The 20475-nt window shown below is 32.4% G+C and overlaps 1 protein-coding gene across 5 annotated transcripts in view; it reads right to left on the bottom strand.

Annotated features, from left to right (window-relative positions):
• The window catches only part of CNKSR2 (connector enhancer of kinase suppressor of Ras 2), a 281133-nt gene that overhangs the window by 113639 nt on the left and 147019 nt on the right, over positions 1-20475 (bottom strand). For 3 of the 5 annotated variants that reach the window (XM_004382841.1, XM_004382843.1, XM_004382842.1), the window contains exons 9-10: positions 15440-15586; positions 4321-4454 (exon numbers count right to left, since the gene is read on the bottom strand). In XM_004382841.1, coding sequence (XP_004382898.1) covers positions 4321-4454; positions 15440-15586 — 281 coding nt within the window. The remainder of the gene's footprint in view (positions 1-4320; positions 4455-15439; positions 15587-20475) is intronic. The other 2 variants (XM_023737286.1, XM_023737287.1) reach the window with 1 other exon arrangement.

Here is a 20475-nt window from a genome sequence, read left to right as displayed (position 1 = left end):
GCTGAGACTCAAAGATATTAAATGATTTGACCAAATGTCATACAGCTAATAAATGGTGGAGATAATGGGTCATGGGTCTTCTAATTCTTGTTCTAGTCCATTTTTCACTTTGTTTCATACAAAGAAAATCATCTTAGCATATAACTTGGTTTTAGTGTTCAGGATAATAGGTACAGTGTTAACAATGTTAAATTAAGTACATAGCTTTCTTCTGCCAGTTTATTAAACTGATTGTTGTTAATACCTCCACTGTTTAAAAACAAAGATTTGTTTAGGAACTACCACCTCTGTAAGGGATACTATGGTCTTAAGAACAAAATTAGCACTATATAAACTGGTATTATAAGAATTTTGAACAGCATTGTTATTAATTTGAAATAAACTTTAATCAGCCTTAGTATTCAAACTCTATGTATCTCATTTAAGAGTAAAAAGAGATATTCATAGGACTCATTCTAAAAGGATGTATCCAAATTTCATTACACATCAGTTTTTTTGTGGAAAGAGGATGGGGACTTTATAAAACACGGCATTTAAGCATAGCATTTAGGGTGATGACAAGTTTATTTGTTCTTCTACACGATTCTAGAGAAAAAAATTTCTAATAATTCATGAGATCCTTAAAATCTATTACTCATACCTAGTAATCAGTGATTGGGCCTATCACAAGTGGTATTTTGATAGAAATATTCCATTTAGGACTGACTAAACCGAACCTTGTTTAGTTTATGGAATGCTTTACTGACAAGTTATGAAAATTTTGTTAGAAATGCTTCTCTTCTAGAACATGACTATTAATGTAAATGTAATCTGTTTCTTCCCTTGACTATCATTACTTACATTTCTTCTTAGTTCTTAATTGTTTTCAGTTATCCTAAACAGTGCCACGAGTCAATACTATGAAACCAGAAAAAAACTTAATTTTATATTAAGTTCTAAGACTGAAATCTTAAATCTACAGAATAAACTGAATTATAACAAGACGAAGATAAAAAGAATAAATTTTCAATTGCGTCCTATTATGCTTTATAAAGATAGTGATGAACTTGTAAAATTACTGTCAATTTCAAAATAGGAGTCTCAGCCTCTTCGGTATCTGTATGCAAATATGTGCAAAGATTAGGCGTATCCAAGTGTAGAGATATTTCTAGTATTTGAAATATGTAGAAAGTAGTACACGCTATTCAAGACTGACTGAATCAGCGCATTGTCTTAATCTACTTAACTCATCACAAGCTGAAGCTGCCACTTACACTGCCATCTGCTCTTTTATTTTTTAAAATAAAAGTATTGTTGATTATCAAATTGTAACTATATAGTTAGTTCTTAGGCAACATTAAGAACATAAAAATAAAACACAGGTAGAATTTTACATTTAGCTATTTGAAAGCTTCTTCTGAACGAATTCCCTGGTACTTTTTGTTACTGTTAGTCCTCGATCAAAAAGAAATTTACACTGTAATTAGCCTGCAAACAGCCCTAAAGAATTTGTGGCACTGGCATAAGTTTAATGCATATCTGTAAATGGGCTGACTTCTTTATGATGCCTGTAACATGAATATTAATGCAGCTGAGGTCAGAGGGTGATTCAGCTCTAGTTAATGCATCATGCTCTACTTATATGGACACACCCTACAGTAGAAAATTGGAAGTGCTAGTAGTGCTTACTCTATAATGATATGAAGGACGGACCTCATACCAACAGGGCAGACTAATTAAACATGTCTACATGGAACACACTCAAATAAAGTTGAATTAAGAAAAATACAAACCCAAAACAAACTTTCCAGCAGAATAAATTAATACATGTAGGTGTGTGTGTATGTACACTCAGGTCATGAGTCTCTGAAGAACGTCTATGTATTAATTCATTTGGCTGTAAGGATATTTTTATTTCTGTTATTTTTTAACTTTTCTTAATGTTATATATTTGCACTTGCATATAAATCTATACTTTTGCTTTATTAAAGATTTAAGGGAACAGATTAAAAGTTAGAGTACTGCTTTATTATTTAAAGGCACACAGTAGAGTTAATAAGAAAAATTACTGCATAAACTTCATAGCTGTGCAAAGAGCTATATTATAGTCTTCATTTGCATCACATAAAAAGGAATTTGGTTAAACATAAAAATGTACCATACATTATGATTAATGGTAACTGTACACAGTCACAAGACAAAATAAAATACCAATGAAATTTCTCTCATTTCACAAATATGAGTGTTTCTCTTTTAAAGAAAAAAAAAAGCACTTTTGTAACCACATTTGTTTTTTTCTGGAATAAATGTGTTCAAAGAATTGTTATTACATGAAAAAACTTCTACCAAATTTGAGAACTAATCCTACCATTTTTAAGATGTGAAAGCTTTTATTGGCTTATAATTCCAATTAAATATATAATTAATATATGATCTAAGGCTGAATCTATAAAAAGAATGACAACGGCAAAAAGCTTTATGCGTATAACTTCAAGTCAAACCAGATAAGGCAGACAATTTATACAAGGCTGTGGTATCTCTATTGCATGAATTGTTCTGATTGTGCTATATTGAAAGACTGTGTGACTGGTTAACTAATAATTTGAGTCAAAATACCTTTAGAATATTCTGTTAAATTACACCCTGACCAACTAAGAATCAATTACAGTAAAGCAAGATAGTAAGCACTAATTATGAATTTTACTGAAAAGTATGGAGTTTTCAAGCAATACTGACTAAGCAAGACCATTATTTTGACATTGCAACCTCTCACCTTCTCTAGTATTTTTAAATAGCACTCGGAGGACAGACCTGGATCATTTTACTCTTTTGTCTTAAGTGTATTTTAAATATTTTCTGTCTAAGAAATGCTTTCTGTATAGCAAGTTCCTCCCTACCCAAGAGAAAAGGAAAGAACATTTAAAAACTGCAGAGATTTGACAAAATAATCTTTTGATGTATACTTGCACATGCAGGTTTCTGAAGAATAAGTTCTCTTAAATAGTCATTTGCACTGAAAAATCTTCCCAATTAAAGTAAAAAACCAAAAAAAAAAAAAAAGTCCCCTCCTATATGAAGCACACATTTTACTCCTCCTTGAGCAAGAAAGTCTGACACTCTCTTAACAGAGTTAAAATGCAATTCATGTTTTATCAGGGTATTGGATGGATACATCTGATTGCAAACTGAACATAAGACTATAAATTATATATTAGAAAGATTTATGAAATGCTAGCTTAGTAAATTATATCATCTCATAAACCATGTTCCCATAGCCTCATTTAATTCTTAAAATATTAGAACAAAAATGTTTATAAAATCGACTATATTTTTATTACTAAATGACAATACAGTATTTACAGACAGGCCATGTTGCCATGTAGCATTCAGATCCTAAAATGTCAGTACCATCATATGCAACAGAATAAAAATTTCTGAAACACTAAGAGTTCTAAAGAATAATGAAAATTAATTAAGCACACGAAATTTCAGTTATTTTATATACAGAAGAATTTAAGTATAGTGCTTAAAAACAAGAGACCTAAATTATTGTTTTTGAATAACTGTACAACCAATTTAAAAACTGAATCAAATTCTTTGTGATTGGTATTAATTATCACTATTTACTGCTAGCCCTTTTCCATAATTTTTGTATTCCACAAGGCTAGCTATAAGAATGCTTTTGGACAGAATGCATTATGCACAAAGCTATGTTCTTCCAGACCTGTGAGGAATTTCAAACAGAAGTCTGGAAATGAAATTGAGGTACAGCCTCAAGAAATCTAGAAAACAAACTTTAAAAGGCAATTTATTCTCTTGCAAACTCTCTCTACTTCCTGAAACATTAATGAACTAAGGAAGCAGAAATTCTAGATACAGAAGTATTAGAGGAAAAACTCCCTTATCATAAAAAAGAAAAAAAACTATCCCTCATCCCATACATTTAAGAAGACATAAAAGTTATCTATAACTTTCCCTTAAAAAAAAAAAGTTTCAAAGTAAACTGACATGTCCTGAGGCTTCTTAGCCAAAGAGCCTCACTTATTCTTTACTTACTAAAATAATCATAACTGTTATTTAATATTACTTTTTCTATTATTTTCCATTATATGAGAAAATGGGTATGAGATATTAACACATAGTAAATGTTTAATACAAATTAGTTATCATTATTATTAACCAAAGTGCATCCTCAATAACGGAATGATTTTCCAGAATGTGTTCAGAATTCCTGAGAACATATTCAAGGTGCTCCTTGGGAATTGACTTCACAGCTTACGCACTGTTTGGTTAGTTTTTAGACAGCAGCTGAGTAGAACAACATGATGGTTAGTTTTATACCTGGGAATGTATGGTTCTGCAGGAGGAGGGGGAATGTAGAGATCCTGGAGGGCAGAACTGTCTCTTTTGGTGGGTGTACTGATGGTGCTGGAAGGCGTGGCAACGCTGCTTGTGGGACTTCTAGGTATAAGAGGCTGGTTAAAATGAAAAAGAAAATACATACGCACACAAACAACACACAAAAACAACAACAACAACAACGACACATAGTTATTTTAAAACGTTCTATTTCTGCTGCAGTTTGAACTTGGCTGAAATCAAGAAGCATGTTATTTAGCACACAGATAATCTTTTGAATCTCCAAAAACAAAGCATTTATTATATAAAAAATTTTCCTCTTGGTTCCCAACTCACCTTATTCTGTGGTATAAACAACTAAAAGCTACTTATAAGGTAGCAATACCATGCACTGTTACATAATGGGGAGATTTATCTCAGAGTCTGGAACTTATTTAAATTAAATTTACTCTGTCAGAATCCCACAGAAGCTTCTGAAATAAGGATAATAAAAAGTAATTCTCAAAAGAACTAGCTCATTCACATCTTTATTGATATATGAGAAAAATATCTTAGATCTTTTCCTGAAAAAAGACAAACCACACTCTTAGGTTAGTAGAATGTTGAAGATTCTCAGAAAATGTTATAAAAATGGAGTATGAAAGACTAATTAGAGTATTTTCTAGAAAAATATACTTTTTTCTTGTAAATATAAACATAGCTGTCTTCTCAAAGCCATTTTATGGTACATCTTCAAAAAGTCTGGTGATCAGTGTGACACAATCATTTCACCTTTCATAGGCACACACACATTTATCATTGTTTAAAATCATTTTAGTTGTATATCTATATATCTCACTCCCACGTCTGTATTTGATAGTTTTTTTTAAAGTTAAGATAACGTATATTCTGTCTTAAGCAATACATCAGGATGCATTTACTTAAGAGCACTCCCAATTTTAAACTTAACAGCATTTAACATCGATCCTGTGGTTCAAGAAATTATTCTAAAGTGAAACTGTAATTCACAAATTTTCATCTTTATCTTACAGATTTTACTGATTAGCTACATATACAATTAACATTAAAAGTAAGAATTGTAGTGCAATTGCAAACCAAAAATAATGATCACAAAATGAACTGTATCTTCACATGGCAAGATGTCATTTTAGCCAGTACAAAACACTGTTAGCAACTATAAAGACCCACAGTTCTATTACTTAAACAAGTATTGCTGGACAATCAAAAATAGCACATTACAACTATTTCATATCATGGCGATACTTTTGTACAGATAAACAAAATTTGTTCAAAAAGCCAGGCATAAGTACAATGTAAAGTACAATATAGGCCACTGGGGTAGGCTACATAGTTTATGACTCAGTTCATGGTTTTGACCTTCCTTGGTTACACAGCTCACCTTAATAGCTTGAAATCACACATCCTGACAAAATGACGGTTAAATTTTAATCTATGTGAAATAGAGATTAAAGAAAGCAAGAGAGAAGGGAAAAGAATGGATAATTTATTTTGGGACTCTATAATATTGCATCTCATATGATGTAAAAACAAGTCAAAAGCTTTACATGTTAATTGAGGAATTTTAAGATATGACAGTATGCAGTAAAAATGCTTGGCAATGAGATATTCTGAGATTATAAAGGTAATCACAGGAGTCACCTGTCTCGATGAACACCATAAAGGTCCAAGAAATAAAGAACTGTACTTTTTCTAAGAATGCATTTTATGCCTCTATAGACCTTGAATGATAGCTTCTTTATATCAAGTATTTAGGCCAACAACAACAACAAAAACGTATGGATCTATGTGCATGTGTAGTTACTGTGATGTGACTTTATTTTCTTATGTCAGTCAGGACATCTTGGTATTAAACAGAGAGGACATTAAACAAGAAGGCTGGCAAAAATTTTATCATAAAAGAATAAAAATGTAGTAAACAAAACATCCATTACACAGTACATTATCTCCAATACTATTTAACAGATGCACTGTGGGAGAAAAACTTATATTCAGTATGCTTTTTAACTGCTCTGATAATGTCTCTTATTTTAAAATATCCTAATAATTACTACAAGTGAAATTAAAATCATGTTCTAAAAACAGAAGTGCTTTTTAATAACCCAACTTAAAATTTTATTTCCTTCCTCTCTTTTAGGGTCACTATTTCTGTTTTAAGGAGCCCTGGTGGTGGAGTGGTTAAGAGTTTGGCTGCTAACCAAAAGGTCGGCAGTTCAAATCCACCAGCCGCTCCTTGGAAACCCTATGGGGTAGTTCCACTCTGTCCTATAGGGTTGCTATGAGTCAGAATCCACTCAATGGTAATGAGTTTATTTCTATTTTAAGGAGCGCTGGTGGCGCAGTGGTTAAGCGCTTGGCTGCTAACCGAAAGGTCAGCGGTTCAAACCCACCAGCCACTCGGCAGGAGAAAGATGTGGCAGTTTGCCTTCATAAAGATTTACAGCCTTGGAAATCCTATGGGACAATTCTGTTCTGTCCTATAGGGTCGCTATGAGTCAGAATTCGACTTCCCGTCAATGCGTTTGGTTTTGGTTTTTTATTTCTACTTTGAGGATCTCTCTCTTTTTATTTTACTATCTACAGAAGCAAACATAGCTTTTCTGGGTTAGTGCCTACCTCCCCTTCCCCACCTCCAAACAAAAAGGAAGGAAGGGAAAAAAGAGAAGCAGTAATCAATGGTTAGCAATTAAATTTTCAATATTGCTGAAGTATGGAGTAAGGACCCACAGAATATCTTATTCTGCCTGGATTATTTACTAGGATTGTCTACCTAGGGTACTTGTGCCTTTCCCCTTCCAAGAAATTTAAATATTACCCTTGTCAACTTCCTTCAAACTGCTATTATTCTAGGTTTCTAATGTCAATATGGAGTTGATCTAAAGGCCATTGATTAACGTAATTAGCTAAATTAGTAAGAGAAGAAAAAACTTTAAAATATTTTTAAACTGATAACAAGTTTGATTATAACAGCTGGTTCGACTAATTGACTAATTAAACAAGTTGGAAAGAACAACTTTTTCTTTCTGAGAAAAAAGGAATTAGTCAATCCCATTGTTTAATTCAACTGGCTAGTTATTTATTAACAGGTCAACCACAGAAAATGTTTCAAGGCGTTTACCATGTAGAGATCATCTGGTTTATCAGTATGCCTTGTACCAAGTAAAGCACATGGTAAATATTCAATATACATCAGCTTTATCAGAAAGAAGTATATTTAGTCTTACCTATTAATTGTATTATTTTTGTCAATCTAATACAAACTAAAAAGCAAACATCCTTTTTGAGAATCAAATTAAAAAATAAGTAAATAAACTTAGACATTAAGCAATGGAAAAATAAAGTATGATAAAGTAGAAGCTTCATGGGAAAATGAAAACAGCTACTTAACCCCAAAGATTAAAAATTACAATCTCTTAAAATTTTTTCTAACTTTGGACAACAATTGAAAGAGTGCAAGATTAAACACCTAAAAGAGTGAAAAATGCATTAATGAACATTAGAAAGATAGGCACAATTTGACTGCATCACGCACAGAATAAATGACGCAAATGGCTGAAATTACCAGTGAGAGAGTCCTCGTTATAATAAGTGGCACTGAAAAGAAATCTACCACCAATAACCATTTAAGTGTGAAAACACACAAAAAGTGACAAATTCAGCTTCTCTCAACTCAAAAAGGGAGTTCTCTTGGTATTCAATTCAAATTTTAATAGAAATATTCCTTAGTTTGAGAAAAAAATAGCTAAAAATGAAAGCATAATAATGAAAAAGGATAGCATCTCATATCTTGGCAGCATTTAATTTTAATCATTTGTTCATAATATAGGACAAGAAAAGCAGTTACCATTACACTGTAAAGGATTTCCAGTTTAAGAAAAAAAGTAGAAATAAATGGTAATATTCTTTTCTTTTTACCATTTTGCTAGTTTGATTCTTTCTCTGATATTGGTAAAATTTGTATGGGAAGACAATTAGGAACTATCAACACTTATGGATAACATGGATAAAATGCAAGGGTATTTTAAGACTACATCTGTTACTCAAGAAAGCATGAAGCTTTAGTATAATTTGATCCATTACAGTATGCAATAAAGTATAACATGGATCTAAAGTATGACATGGGTCCATTTTGGATCCCATCCAAAGATGTTTTTTCCTAGAAGGATCTTGTCATACATTTTATTTTCATATCCAAATGGCTGTTGTGACATAAAACTCCACCCTACTTCTACAGATTCAGTGAGGCTCCAACGTGGAATATGTATTTGCATATATGTTGTTACTCTTCTACAAGAAGTCTATGATAGATTTCTGGAGGTATGGGCATGCATCTTTTAAAATGTCCAGATCCTAAATAAAATGTTCGTGTGCATATCTTCAAATATACATTTATAAACTTAGGTCAATTAATGACAACTTACTACTGTCAACAGGACTCAGAAGTCTACCAGGCAAAACTTACACGTAAATTTTGCATAGCATCAGTTTGAAATGGATAAATACTTTAAAGTTGGATCCCAAAATACTGTATGGCACAAATCTTCCTTTGAATCATGAGTAATGACTTGAGCAATATCCTACTTATTCAGTTTAAACATCATTGGAAGATTGTGATTATTATAAAAGAAAATTTTCAGCTTTTGTAAGGGATCACTGAAATCTCACTTTAAATCCTTTGATAGCTCAGGTCTTTTCCTTGTACCTCCCAATTCTAATATCTCTAAGGTAACTGAACACATCTGGAAGGTATCAATGTACCTTTAGACCCCTATGGTCTTAAAGACTATGAGAAAAAAAAAAAACTTCTATGTTTAAGAAACTACATTTGGCGTTGAGGTTTTACTCAAAACATTTCACATTTTATCATCTCTTGGCAAGAATATCTTAATTTTGTTGTCCCTCTGTCTGGTAACTGATCCAGCTTTGATAGAGCTATAAAAAATCTTGAATGAAACCAATGACATAAACACAGCCCCAATGTTAAAGATGAAAACAGTGTGTTATGCATTACGTACTTATCTCTAAAATTCGCTAATGCAAAGATCACACAGAGCTTGCTTTAACTTGTGGAGGAGGGGTGGGGGGGGATACACACTGAAATACAAATGATCACATCAAGCACAAAGCCTGGCCATTTATTTTATTCACTTTGGGAATAAGCGCAGACTCAAATGGGTCACAATATCCCATTATCCTAGCACAGAACATTCACACAAGTCCTTCTTACTTGGTTCAAACACACCATTATAATCCCCAACACTAGTACCAGAATATTGTTTAATGTTAGCAGCTTTCTTCTTCATCATCTAAGCAAATGCTCCAGAGAAAATGTATTCTGGATTTTGGGAGGCAAGAAGTTTCATACAATCTTATAAATTTCTTGACCATATAAAGAATGCTAGCTCCAATTTGGAAAATTATTGGGCATACTTTTTCCTGGCTATGCTTTTCATAAGTAGTAAAATAGTTGAAAATAACTTAAGGGAAACACATGTATTCAAAATTTTTTCACTCTCAGTTGTTTCATAGCTTTTTCTAGAATCCAAATTTATAAATACAAAAATATTAAATCTTCTTTTATGAGCATGTAATTTTTTCTTTCCTATTAGACTATCAGAAAAATCTGATCACAGATTTGATCAGGAAACCATATCTGCATAAGTTAAAAAAATACAGATATATGTGCAGAAAAATATGTATGTAGTTATACAACATACAACTAATATAGACTTTTGAGTCACACTATAAAATAGCTTTTTCCACTGAATCACCAAATTTTGCACATTGTATTGAGGTTAACACTAGTGTATTTAATCTTATGTTGTCTAGTCATGTGGACAGTTAATACTGTAACATTAAAACTGGACTTCCTTTTTTTCAAATTACAGTACACATCATTTATGCAATTTAACTAAAAAACGGAATGGGTAATTTTTGCATTACAGGTGGTTATTTGTAATAAGTGTTAATGTTTTGAAAGCTTTTGGCTGAAAGACACAAATGTAACTTAGACCCTTTAATTAATTTGCTTAAACACTGGTGAACAAAAATTTTATGTGACAATTGCTTGCAGCTATTTACTAATTTGAATGTGTAAAACATATCATTGTTTCTGCCTTTCGGTCAGTACAATTATATTTTTAGTTAAAAATTGATTTTCTTTTCTAGTGTCATACCTAATATTAGTTCTCTTCCTCTTCTAAACATGTTTTTAAAACAAAACTCCCAGTAACATAAAAACTTTGTTACTAATGTGTTTTTCAGTCACAATGACCCATAACTTGGATATTGAAGTAAAAGCTATTATTGCTTATGTCTTGATTTTTACAGAAAGACTTCAACCATTCATATCTGTATATATTTGAAATGTAACGTAAGCAGTGTTCTCCAGTTGTTATAGCAGTTGATAGACAAAAACAACTGCTATGACTATTTGCTTTCCATTTCTTTTTCTGCTCAAAGTTATTTAAATATCCTGTAAAAATGGTACCTAAAGTAATGCTAAGCAGTAAAATTTAAACTGAAAAGCACACAACCACGCAACTATGGCATCAATATAAGAGATTTATGGATTAGAATTCAGTTTAGGACCATAATTCTAATGATACAGCTTGACCTTATTTTGTATAAAAATATTTTGAACAATACCTCTATCAGTATGTGAATTCTAGCATAGATTCTAGTGATCATTTCTGAGAAGCATTCTCACCAAAAAAGGATGGGTTCGTAAGTGTTTTTGAAAATTGTTGATTTCCAGGGATATTCTTGGCAGCATCCAGCTAATTCTCACATACATCTCTTATAAAAAAAGAAAATCACACCACCTATGCATGCTTGTGCCCTATGCACGCTAATTTAAATCACAAACATATGAAAATATACCTTGAGGTTTATCCACAATTCCCTGAGATTTTTCATTGATTTGGAAGAACCTGAGTCTTCCATACATACCAAAGGAGTCACTATGCATACCAGAATACTGTTAACTGACAGAAGTTACCACTAACGAGATGTTTTTAAAAACAGATCTCACGAAGCAAGGAATTCCTGGTTTGCTTGCTTAGAATAAAAGATTGTATCTCAGGTAAGACATCACTGCTCTTTATAAATGGGTGCAGATGAAAACAAAGTCAATCTTCAAGATATTATTAAATCCGCTTGTAGTATGTGACTAAGGTATCTTAAGTCCTACAGTTGTATCACAAAATGTTTGAGAAATCAGGAATTTAACAAAAGAGCTGTCAAATTTCATGAAATGTACTAATGAAATTGATCTATGACCATGAGCTTGAGTTGTATGCTTTTGTTTATTTGGCTATCATTTCATGAATGAGTTTTGAAAGAAAATCAAAATCAAAATTCATCATTGCAGTTGATCAACACTGGAAGTCACTATCCTTTTTATTTTTTTTAGAAACAAAATTTGTACTTTCATTAAAACGTGGTATTCTTCAACAGTCTTCTATCTTAGGGTAGATAAAAGTTATGTTTTATTTGTGTAGATACAAATTATTTCTTTGTTAGTTAAAATCAATATTCCCTATGTTAGGATAAAGTTTTTTTTTTAACAGATGCAAAGTTTACTATATTTTATCTGAAAATGCTAATAGGTAAATTAAGCCTGGTATAATATAACAAAAAGATGAAATAGACATTGAGTTAAATAAATGTCACAGATTGTTTCTTTTTGTAGCCTCTATTTCAAATAATTTCTAGTAGACTATTGGTACACTCTGTGAAAAAAATAAAAATCCAATGTTCAATTCTTCAAGTTTGAACACTAAAGATTTATATTTAGGTGAATTATTGGGCATTTTGGCTCCATTGTATTTGTACACACACCAGAAGCAAGAATACTATAAGAATGGTACTTGTGTTAATGTCTACACAGAGGATTGTTACTACATAAAGCACTTATGTTTTACATCAGAGGTCCTTTCTTAAGCACTAGAAGAAAAGAGTGGCCTCAAGCAAAGTCACAAAAGAACACAAAACTGCCTTTAAGACTTTCTCACCTCACTATTTCTTTGACTTTTTCTGCTCTGGAGGCAGTCTACCTTCAATCTCCAGATCCTGGTGCTCTCAGGTTTTGTCCATCTTTGGTTATTTCAAAATATGCATTGTATAAAAATTCTGTCCAGATAATTCCCAGGTGTCTTTGCATTTTTTAATACAGACCAAAGCCTTTAAAGATCAAGAAAGAAATCTGTAATGGTACAATTTTAGGACTTCAAAATAGGTTCCAGGGAGGAAATTTGGTAGTGGTGGTATGGTATGTTAGAGGACTTTTTCCTAGCCCTTACTCCTAAGACCTTGCTTTAGCACCACTAGGAAGTTTTTAATTAATTAAAACTGACAATCTTCCTTCTGCTTTGTAAAGAGCCAACCACCGAAGCAATTTCAAAGGAGCTGGAAGAAGTTTTTTCCTATTAGTATTGTTTTGTCTGTAGGTGGTTGAGTTAATGCTAATACACTGAACTGAATTCAGTGGAAATAAATTTATAAAAATACTAATACATATATGCATTAGGGAAATCACTTGTGTAAATGCTGTTTTTTTTTCAGATTTCAGTATTCTCAAAAAGTAAACTCACAAATACACACAGAGTAACTAAATGAGCAACGAGCAATGAATATAATTAGCGATTTGATGAGGTACACTTCTTGGCACTTAGGAACGGACCTAGAAATAAGGCCATAAAATCTATCATAGAGTTAGGAACGATGTGAGATAATTTTTAAAATTAAAGTCTTTGCTCTCTAGCTTTAAGTACACATACACCAAATGTATGTGTAGCAAAAATGAAATGTTGGTCTTTAATTATTTCAACATTTCATGTAAAAGTGATTCTTAAGTGGCTCCTATCATTACTTTAATTTTCCACTTCATTTGTGTCTGTGGAGAAGAATCTAAAATAGTCTTACGGTGGGGGCTGGCCATGCCAGAAGGACCAACAACGTGACTTAGGTTTAGGGGATTTGAGTTATACAATATCAGTGGACCTGGAGACTAAGATCAACCACGTGGTCAATCAATCACTCATGCCTACATGATAAAATCCCAATAAAAATTCTGGACACTGACCCTCGAGTGAGCTTCCTGGGTTGACAATACTCATATGTAATGTTACACATCGATTCCAAGAGATTAATGCGTCCTGACTCCATGCAGGAGAGAACAACAGAAGCTCTGTGTCTGAAACCTTCCTGGAATCTGTCCTATATGCTTCTTCCCTTGGCTAATTTTAATCTACATCTTTTCCCTGTAATAAACCGTAACCATGAGTACAATTAAAAAAAAAAAGAGGAACAAATTTTCAATTTCTTTGCTAGAGATATTCCCTCAGAGTTCATGGCTCAACTGGAAACTAGCATCTTTTTGGTGTTCAATGTAAATACAAGGGACTAGAGAGGAGTTAAGGAGACCTGGTAGTACAACAGTTAAGCATTCGGCTGCTAACTGAAAGACTGGTGGTTCAAACCCACACAGTGGCTGTACAGGAGAAAAGATCTGGTGATCTTTCCTGTAAAGATTATAGCCTAGAAAATCCTATGGAGCAGTTCTACTCTGTCACATGGGGTCACTATGAGTCAAAATCAACTCAATGGCACCTAACAACAACAAAGGTGAGTTATTAAATTTAACTACACATACACAGAGAAGAAAAGTTAATGGCTGAAAGTGGGGCCTCTTTTTCAGAGTTCCCACCTCTATGATTCTGAAGATGGATCTTTGGGGAAGACATGTCAATAGGATGCTACAGAGTAGAAGAACAAAGCAATTCATAATGCAGTGAGAAAATAAAATGATGCAATGGTTACGTCTGAGCTGCTAATCTATGTCTTAGTTAATGAGTCAAATATTGAGCTTTGAACTTTAATGATCATGTAAAATCTGATAATAAACATATACTGCAAGTTAAATGCATTTGGACATATTAATACAGTTTTACATATACTCATTTGAAAAACAGAAAGATTCACATTAAAATTTTAAGACCTTAATGTTGGAACATTTTATATGTTTTTATACAGTGTGTGTATAATGCCAACTCTGAGGCCAATAAGTAGTAAAGTTTTAAACAATGAGAAATCATAATAATCTACAAGGCCATTCATGTGTAATGTTGAGTTTACTTATTAGAAAAAAAATCTATGAATGGTATAAAGTACTTATACAGAATTTATTAACAATTTACATAACAGTAACAACAATGACATTTTCATATATTGCTTTTCTTTTTAATCTGAACAATGGGCAATGCTCTATTTCAATGGGTGATTTTTTAAAAATTAGACTTCTAAGACAAGATAACAGTCTCCTATTTTAAAAAATGCAGGTTTTATGAAGGAAAAAAGTTTTTTCTATAATGTGTTTAAAGATTATATCCTGACCGAAATGGAAGAAAATGTATTACTTCTTTGCCTTTCATCAATCAGAAGCTTATTTAAAAAATTTTATAGATAACTCTGCTTTATAATAATGTAATTTTATCAACACCCAGAGTAATATTTTACAGTGATGATTCATGCTGAAAAAAACGCAGAAATTCAAATGCAATAATTTCCCTTATTCTGCCACTCTCTAAGGTGAAAAGAGAAAAATGATCAGTCAGGAGGAATGTACTAGGTACATTTTAACTAGTAATCTAAAAGTTCATTTCCTATTGTTTGTAACTTACTATCTTATGAGCTAATTTAAAAGAATTTTAGAAGCTATCACCTAGTTTCTTCCAGAAGTGTATGTAAATATAACATAAAATAGAAGATTCTAACACAAAATGAAACATATTTTCATTTGTATTCATACTTTGGCATGAAATAACTTGTGGTTCTTTGGAATTATGCTTTAATGTTTACAAATGAAGGTAGGGTTCTTTATCTGGGTTTAATTATAGTAACTCAGATTTCATCACAATTAAGCCTATTAGGATAAGCTGTGAAGAGATCATTTTACAAACAAATTTTCAAAAGCATACAAGATTAATCCATATGCTGCTGAGATGAGGCACAATAAAGAAGCATTACTGAGATAATCTATGGCTAAAATGATGGTGTATGACTTATGATTAAGCTTCATTACCTGCAGAGCAAGGGGCTTCCATCTCATATTTTTCAGTAAAGCTGGTGCTGAGGTAAGCATGCTCTGAGGTCGCTTTTTCAAAGTTAAGATAACACCACTCGGGTCCTCTCGTAGTGCATTCACCAAATTTTTCAACTGCCACCCCACCTGGTAACCAGCAAAATCATTACAATAAAATTGAGGTACAGTATTCAAGATTTAATGTTCTCCCCCTTTAATAAGATTAGTAAAAAAAAAAAAAAATCACATAATTGGTGTACCATCCTATCAATTTTCAGGAGATACATAAGAAAGAAATTTTATCACTGAATTAATTAACCATGTTATTGCATTAGAGTCCATATCATTACGAGACAACATAGTGGACATTTACCATGTCAAAGTGGAGGCTAGAACGTTATCCTACCAATGGAGTAATTTTGAATGTAAAGAAATTATGTAACCATTGATGCTGCTCAGCTGCTAGGTCTAGATCCAAGCTCTGTTCACAAGTAAAATTTAAAAATCCACATGCCTGAAAACAAGGACTTGGCAATGTCCCGAGCTTAAAAACTACACCACATGCTTTCTCATCACCATCTTTTAGAGATATGTGGCGTAAGTGTCTCTAAATTAGACTCATTATACTAGCAATAGCTGATACTGACACACCAAGGCAACATTCTGATGCATGGAAGACAGCTTCAATAAAATAAACCTTTTACCACGCTATAAAAATAGAATAAAAAATGACAAGGTAATGCTTCTTCAATACAGCAGCTATTGGAAATGTATTACAAATAACCCTATAAACTTAAAATATAATGTGCTAAATTTAATGAAGCTATTTTATTTGAATAATCACCTCAAAACATATTGTGTAATTAAACCAAAGTACTTGATAAATGTCCTGAAACCTGGCTCAACTGTTAGTTGTGTTTAAATACTTCATTATCCTTTTAAAATTCTGAACATAGAATAATTTTTTAGTTTGTTTTTAAAATAGACTAGTGATGCAGTATCAAGTAATTGAAATCCTAGAACTATGTTTTAAAGAAACACATTAATATATATATTATTCCAAAGTTTGTTTAAAAAATAAATTTTATATATGAAAGAGAGAAAAACCTTTTATTCCAATTCTAATGAATTATAACATTCCAGGATGTGTTCTATAAATACCCTGGATCAAAATGTATCCTGGATTTTAAGCAGGATTTAGTAAACAGTCTGAACAGTGATCTAGTTTCTCCCTAGGAACCTGAGTGAAAGAGCATGGGTGCCTTTTGTCTGCTATTCATAATGTTTTGTCCAGAAGATAACTGCTTAACTGGAGAGAATGAGCACTTCCCAAAAGCAGCACAGATCTCCAGAGATCATCATGAAGAGGTAATCTGGAATACAGCCACTGTAGGATAATGGGAGACTCTGGTATATTTGGGAAACCCTGGTGGCACAGTGGTTAAGAGTTCAGCTGCTAATCAAAAGGTTGGCAGTTTGAATCCACCAGTCACTCCTTGGAAACCCTATGGGGCAGTACTACTCTGTCCTATAGTGTCGCTATGAGTTGGAATTGACTTGACAGCAACGGGTTTCTGGTATATTTAATGAGCATTAATTTAAATTATAACCTCAACTACTGCTGAATTGAGTGGTGGTGAAGAGAAAGAGGACAAAAAAGAAGTGAGACATTGTGATGCTTAAAACCTTAGGAGTCTCAGATATGAATCACGAAGATCATTATGATACTTGCCTAACATGAATAAGATCCTGCTAGTCTAGAAAAAAATCACATTAATGTAGATCAACTATAGTAATGGAACTGGTCAAATTGCTCCCATTATATTGAAGTGGGAATTACTATGGGCCCAAATGTATATTACATTGATTGTGATTCCTCTGATAGCTAAGTAATGCCCCTACAGCCATTTCTACAAGCCAAGAGTCAAAGCAAAGTGAGCTTAAATCCAAGGACAAGAGAGCAGATTTTTGAGTTATAGGTTTGGAGGGAGAAAACATACTGGTTATACAAAGAGTTTATGAACAACTATTAATAATAACCACATTTTCTCATTTATTCAAATAATTGCTAACTATACTGAAGCAGTCAATATGATGGCCATATCTTTCTTCCAGCATATCTATTAACAATGAATTACACATGGATTTCTACCCACCAATTTCTTTCCAGCTTACTCCATGATATGATCTTTGTGACTAGTTGAAGATTTTTAAGGCTAGATGGTGTTTTCTAGTGAAATGTTCAGTGCAATTTGATTCATCTCCTTCTTTCACACTTTCTATATGCTCTTTTTGAGTAAACAATTCCAAAAAAATAGAATTGTTTTTCTATGAAAAGTGGAATTGTTTTTTAATGAGAAAGTTAATTTGGTTAGATTTGAATTTTACAGCTGAATGTTATTTAATGACAGAAAAATTGAGTATATAATTTTAGTACTTTTTAATTAGGCTTCCCACTATCATTGACATAACATTAGCAATGTTTTAATAAAAAGCAAATAAATACACACCAAGAAGCATAAAAAGTATGTATGTCTTTGGCTCCCAAATTCTACTTCTACTAACATAAGGAAATGATTAGACAAAAAAGCACAAAGACAGATGTACAGCATGTGTGTCACAGTATTGTTGTAATTAACCAAAAATCGTATATTATTTAAATATTCATAAGGAAGGTATATAAAAATTGTTGTATGGAAATAAAGTAAGTTGCAAAATAGCAAGTGTAATTCAATACTATTTTTGTAAAAAACATATATATAAATATAAAAATACAGAAAGATACACAACACTGATAATGGTGGTTACATTAGAGAGGTACAGGGAGTGTGATATAAATTTTCTTCTTTACACTTTTATTTCCTGAATTTTTGGCAAAAAGCATGATTTGCTTTTGTAAACAACCACAATAAAAATAAAAAAATAGTGATTTTAAGGACAAATAAAATAGGACCTAGTCCATGAACAGCAATATTCCAGTTAAGAAATCATGTGTTTTATGAATTACCTAATCAGTACTGTTTGTCATGGATAGAAATTTCCACAAAAAATACAGAATCAGAAAGGCAGCACTATTTAAAACACCAAAAGGTGGTGATGGGGGAATCACATCTGCTCAATGCATTATACTTTTAGAGAATACAAATTTACCACTCAGGTGTGCTAAAAAATTATCTTTGTTGATAAAACTTAAATGTGAAAAAAATAACTAGGTGACTTCTACTCCAACTCACTTGATCTAAACGGTACAACAGTAGATGAGAACAAAACCTCCTCCCCCTTTGTCCCACAAGTATTTTTGATTCAATGAATGATTTCAGTAGATACTTAACTTAGAAGTTAAGTTAGTTTAACATAAATATTTTGAATGGGAATAAAGCTGGCTGAGTGATTCACAGCCTGTGTGTAACATTTTTCTCAATAACACTGGCAGGTTTTAGCTATATCACATTAGTTAAACACTTTAACAGTAACAAGACCAATGTCTTTTCTTTTTCCTTAGACCTTTCTCAAACTCTCTAACTTGGCTCATTTCTTCCTTTCTATTGTCTCTATTACATTCTTAACAATCGTTCCCATTTATTGAGTTCTAATCAAGGGCAAATGGCCCTAGAGCTCCAGGAAAAATGACTCCCAGCTCTGTGATATCCTAACATGCGTTTGGCTGTAGAATGATGTGTAGTAAATTCTTGGAATTAATTTAATTCCCTTTAACTGTAATGAGAAACTTATGACCTACAGACTATAGAAGGACATGAGTAGATGGTATGATAAAACGAGTAAGTATGTGTGTTACAACTTCAAGAAAGTTGGGTGCTCCCGTGTTAGAAGCTAGATGTAATAGTATACACACATCAAAACAGATTGAAAAATATAAATGTACGGTAATCATTTTTCAAGATTAGTTTTCCATTGTCTGGTTTAAGATTCTGGTTCATTTAAAATATTAAGTATTATAGGCTTGAATTAGAAACCATGTAAGATATAATATTAAAAAAAAACCATGTAGTATTCTTTATGTTGGTTGCAACTAAAGTCTTTATGTACTAAGAGATAGAGGGGGCTTTGATAGAAGGAAGAACGGGCCCTAGTGGCTACTAATATAAGAGTATGAGCCACTAATATGAAATGAAATTAAATAAGGTACAAAATTTTAAGATAATGGATTATGGATAAATATGAAGAAAAACATTCTAATAATCAAAGACCTCCAATCAAGGAATTGGCTGACTTGTGAAACTGTGAGTTCAACATCAAAAGAGATGTTTCAATATTTTTGCATAGGCTGAATGATTAGATGACTTCTAAAGTCACAATGCATTTCAATGGTAACCTGTAGAGTGGGTAGGAAAATACGAATAGATGACAACAGATCAGCTTAAGTAAAGGAACATAGTCCTAATACAGCTCTAACTGCTTATCTTCCATCTTTTCTTCCTCTTCACAACCAATAAATGTAGGTACTTCCTCTAGGCTAAGTATTAGACCTCTTTCTAATATTTTATGCACTAACAACTTTCGGCATATGATTCCAAAATATCTCTAGCCATCCTTGCTTTCTATCATGAACTCTAGTCATATATTTCCAACTATTCACTTCAGTTCAACCATACACACTAACAGCTATTGAATAATCAGGCACCTATAATTCACCATACTAGGTTCTTCATATTTATATTACATTCTTTTTATTTATTATTTTCATTCTTATAAAAGCCCAATGAGCTAAACTTTTAAAGTCATTTTACGTGTGAAGAAACTGAAGCACAAAGAGATAGTAAGTGGCAAGGCCAAAATTCACACCCAAGTCCGTTTGATTCTAAAATACAAGGCCCTATGAGTGCAAGCATCTTCATCCCATTGGTTGCTCAAATGAATGCAACTCTTCAAAAATTAAACTCATTATCTCCTTGCCCTCATTCACCAGAAAAAAAAGTTCTCCATTCATCATCCTCATCACAGGTGACTTTGGAGTCACCTATGGCCGTTCCCCCTCCTTTTTAATTCATGTAAACAGGAGCCCTGGTGGCACAGTG

This window comes from Trichechus manatus, unplaced genomic scaffold, assembly GCF_000243295.1.
Source record: "Trichechus manatus latirostris isolate Lorelei unplaced genomic scaffold, TriManLat1.0 scaffold00100, whole genome shotgun sequence".
NCBI lineage: Eukaryota > Metazoa > Chordata > Mammalia > Sirenia > Trichechidae > Trichechus > Trichechus manatus.
The sequence above is the reverse complement of the archived record's forward strand: the minus strand, read 5'-3'. Positions and strand labels throughout refer to the sequence as shown.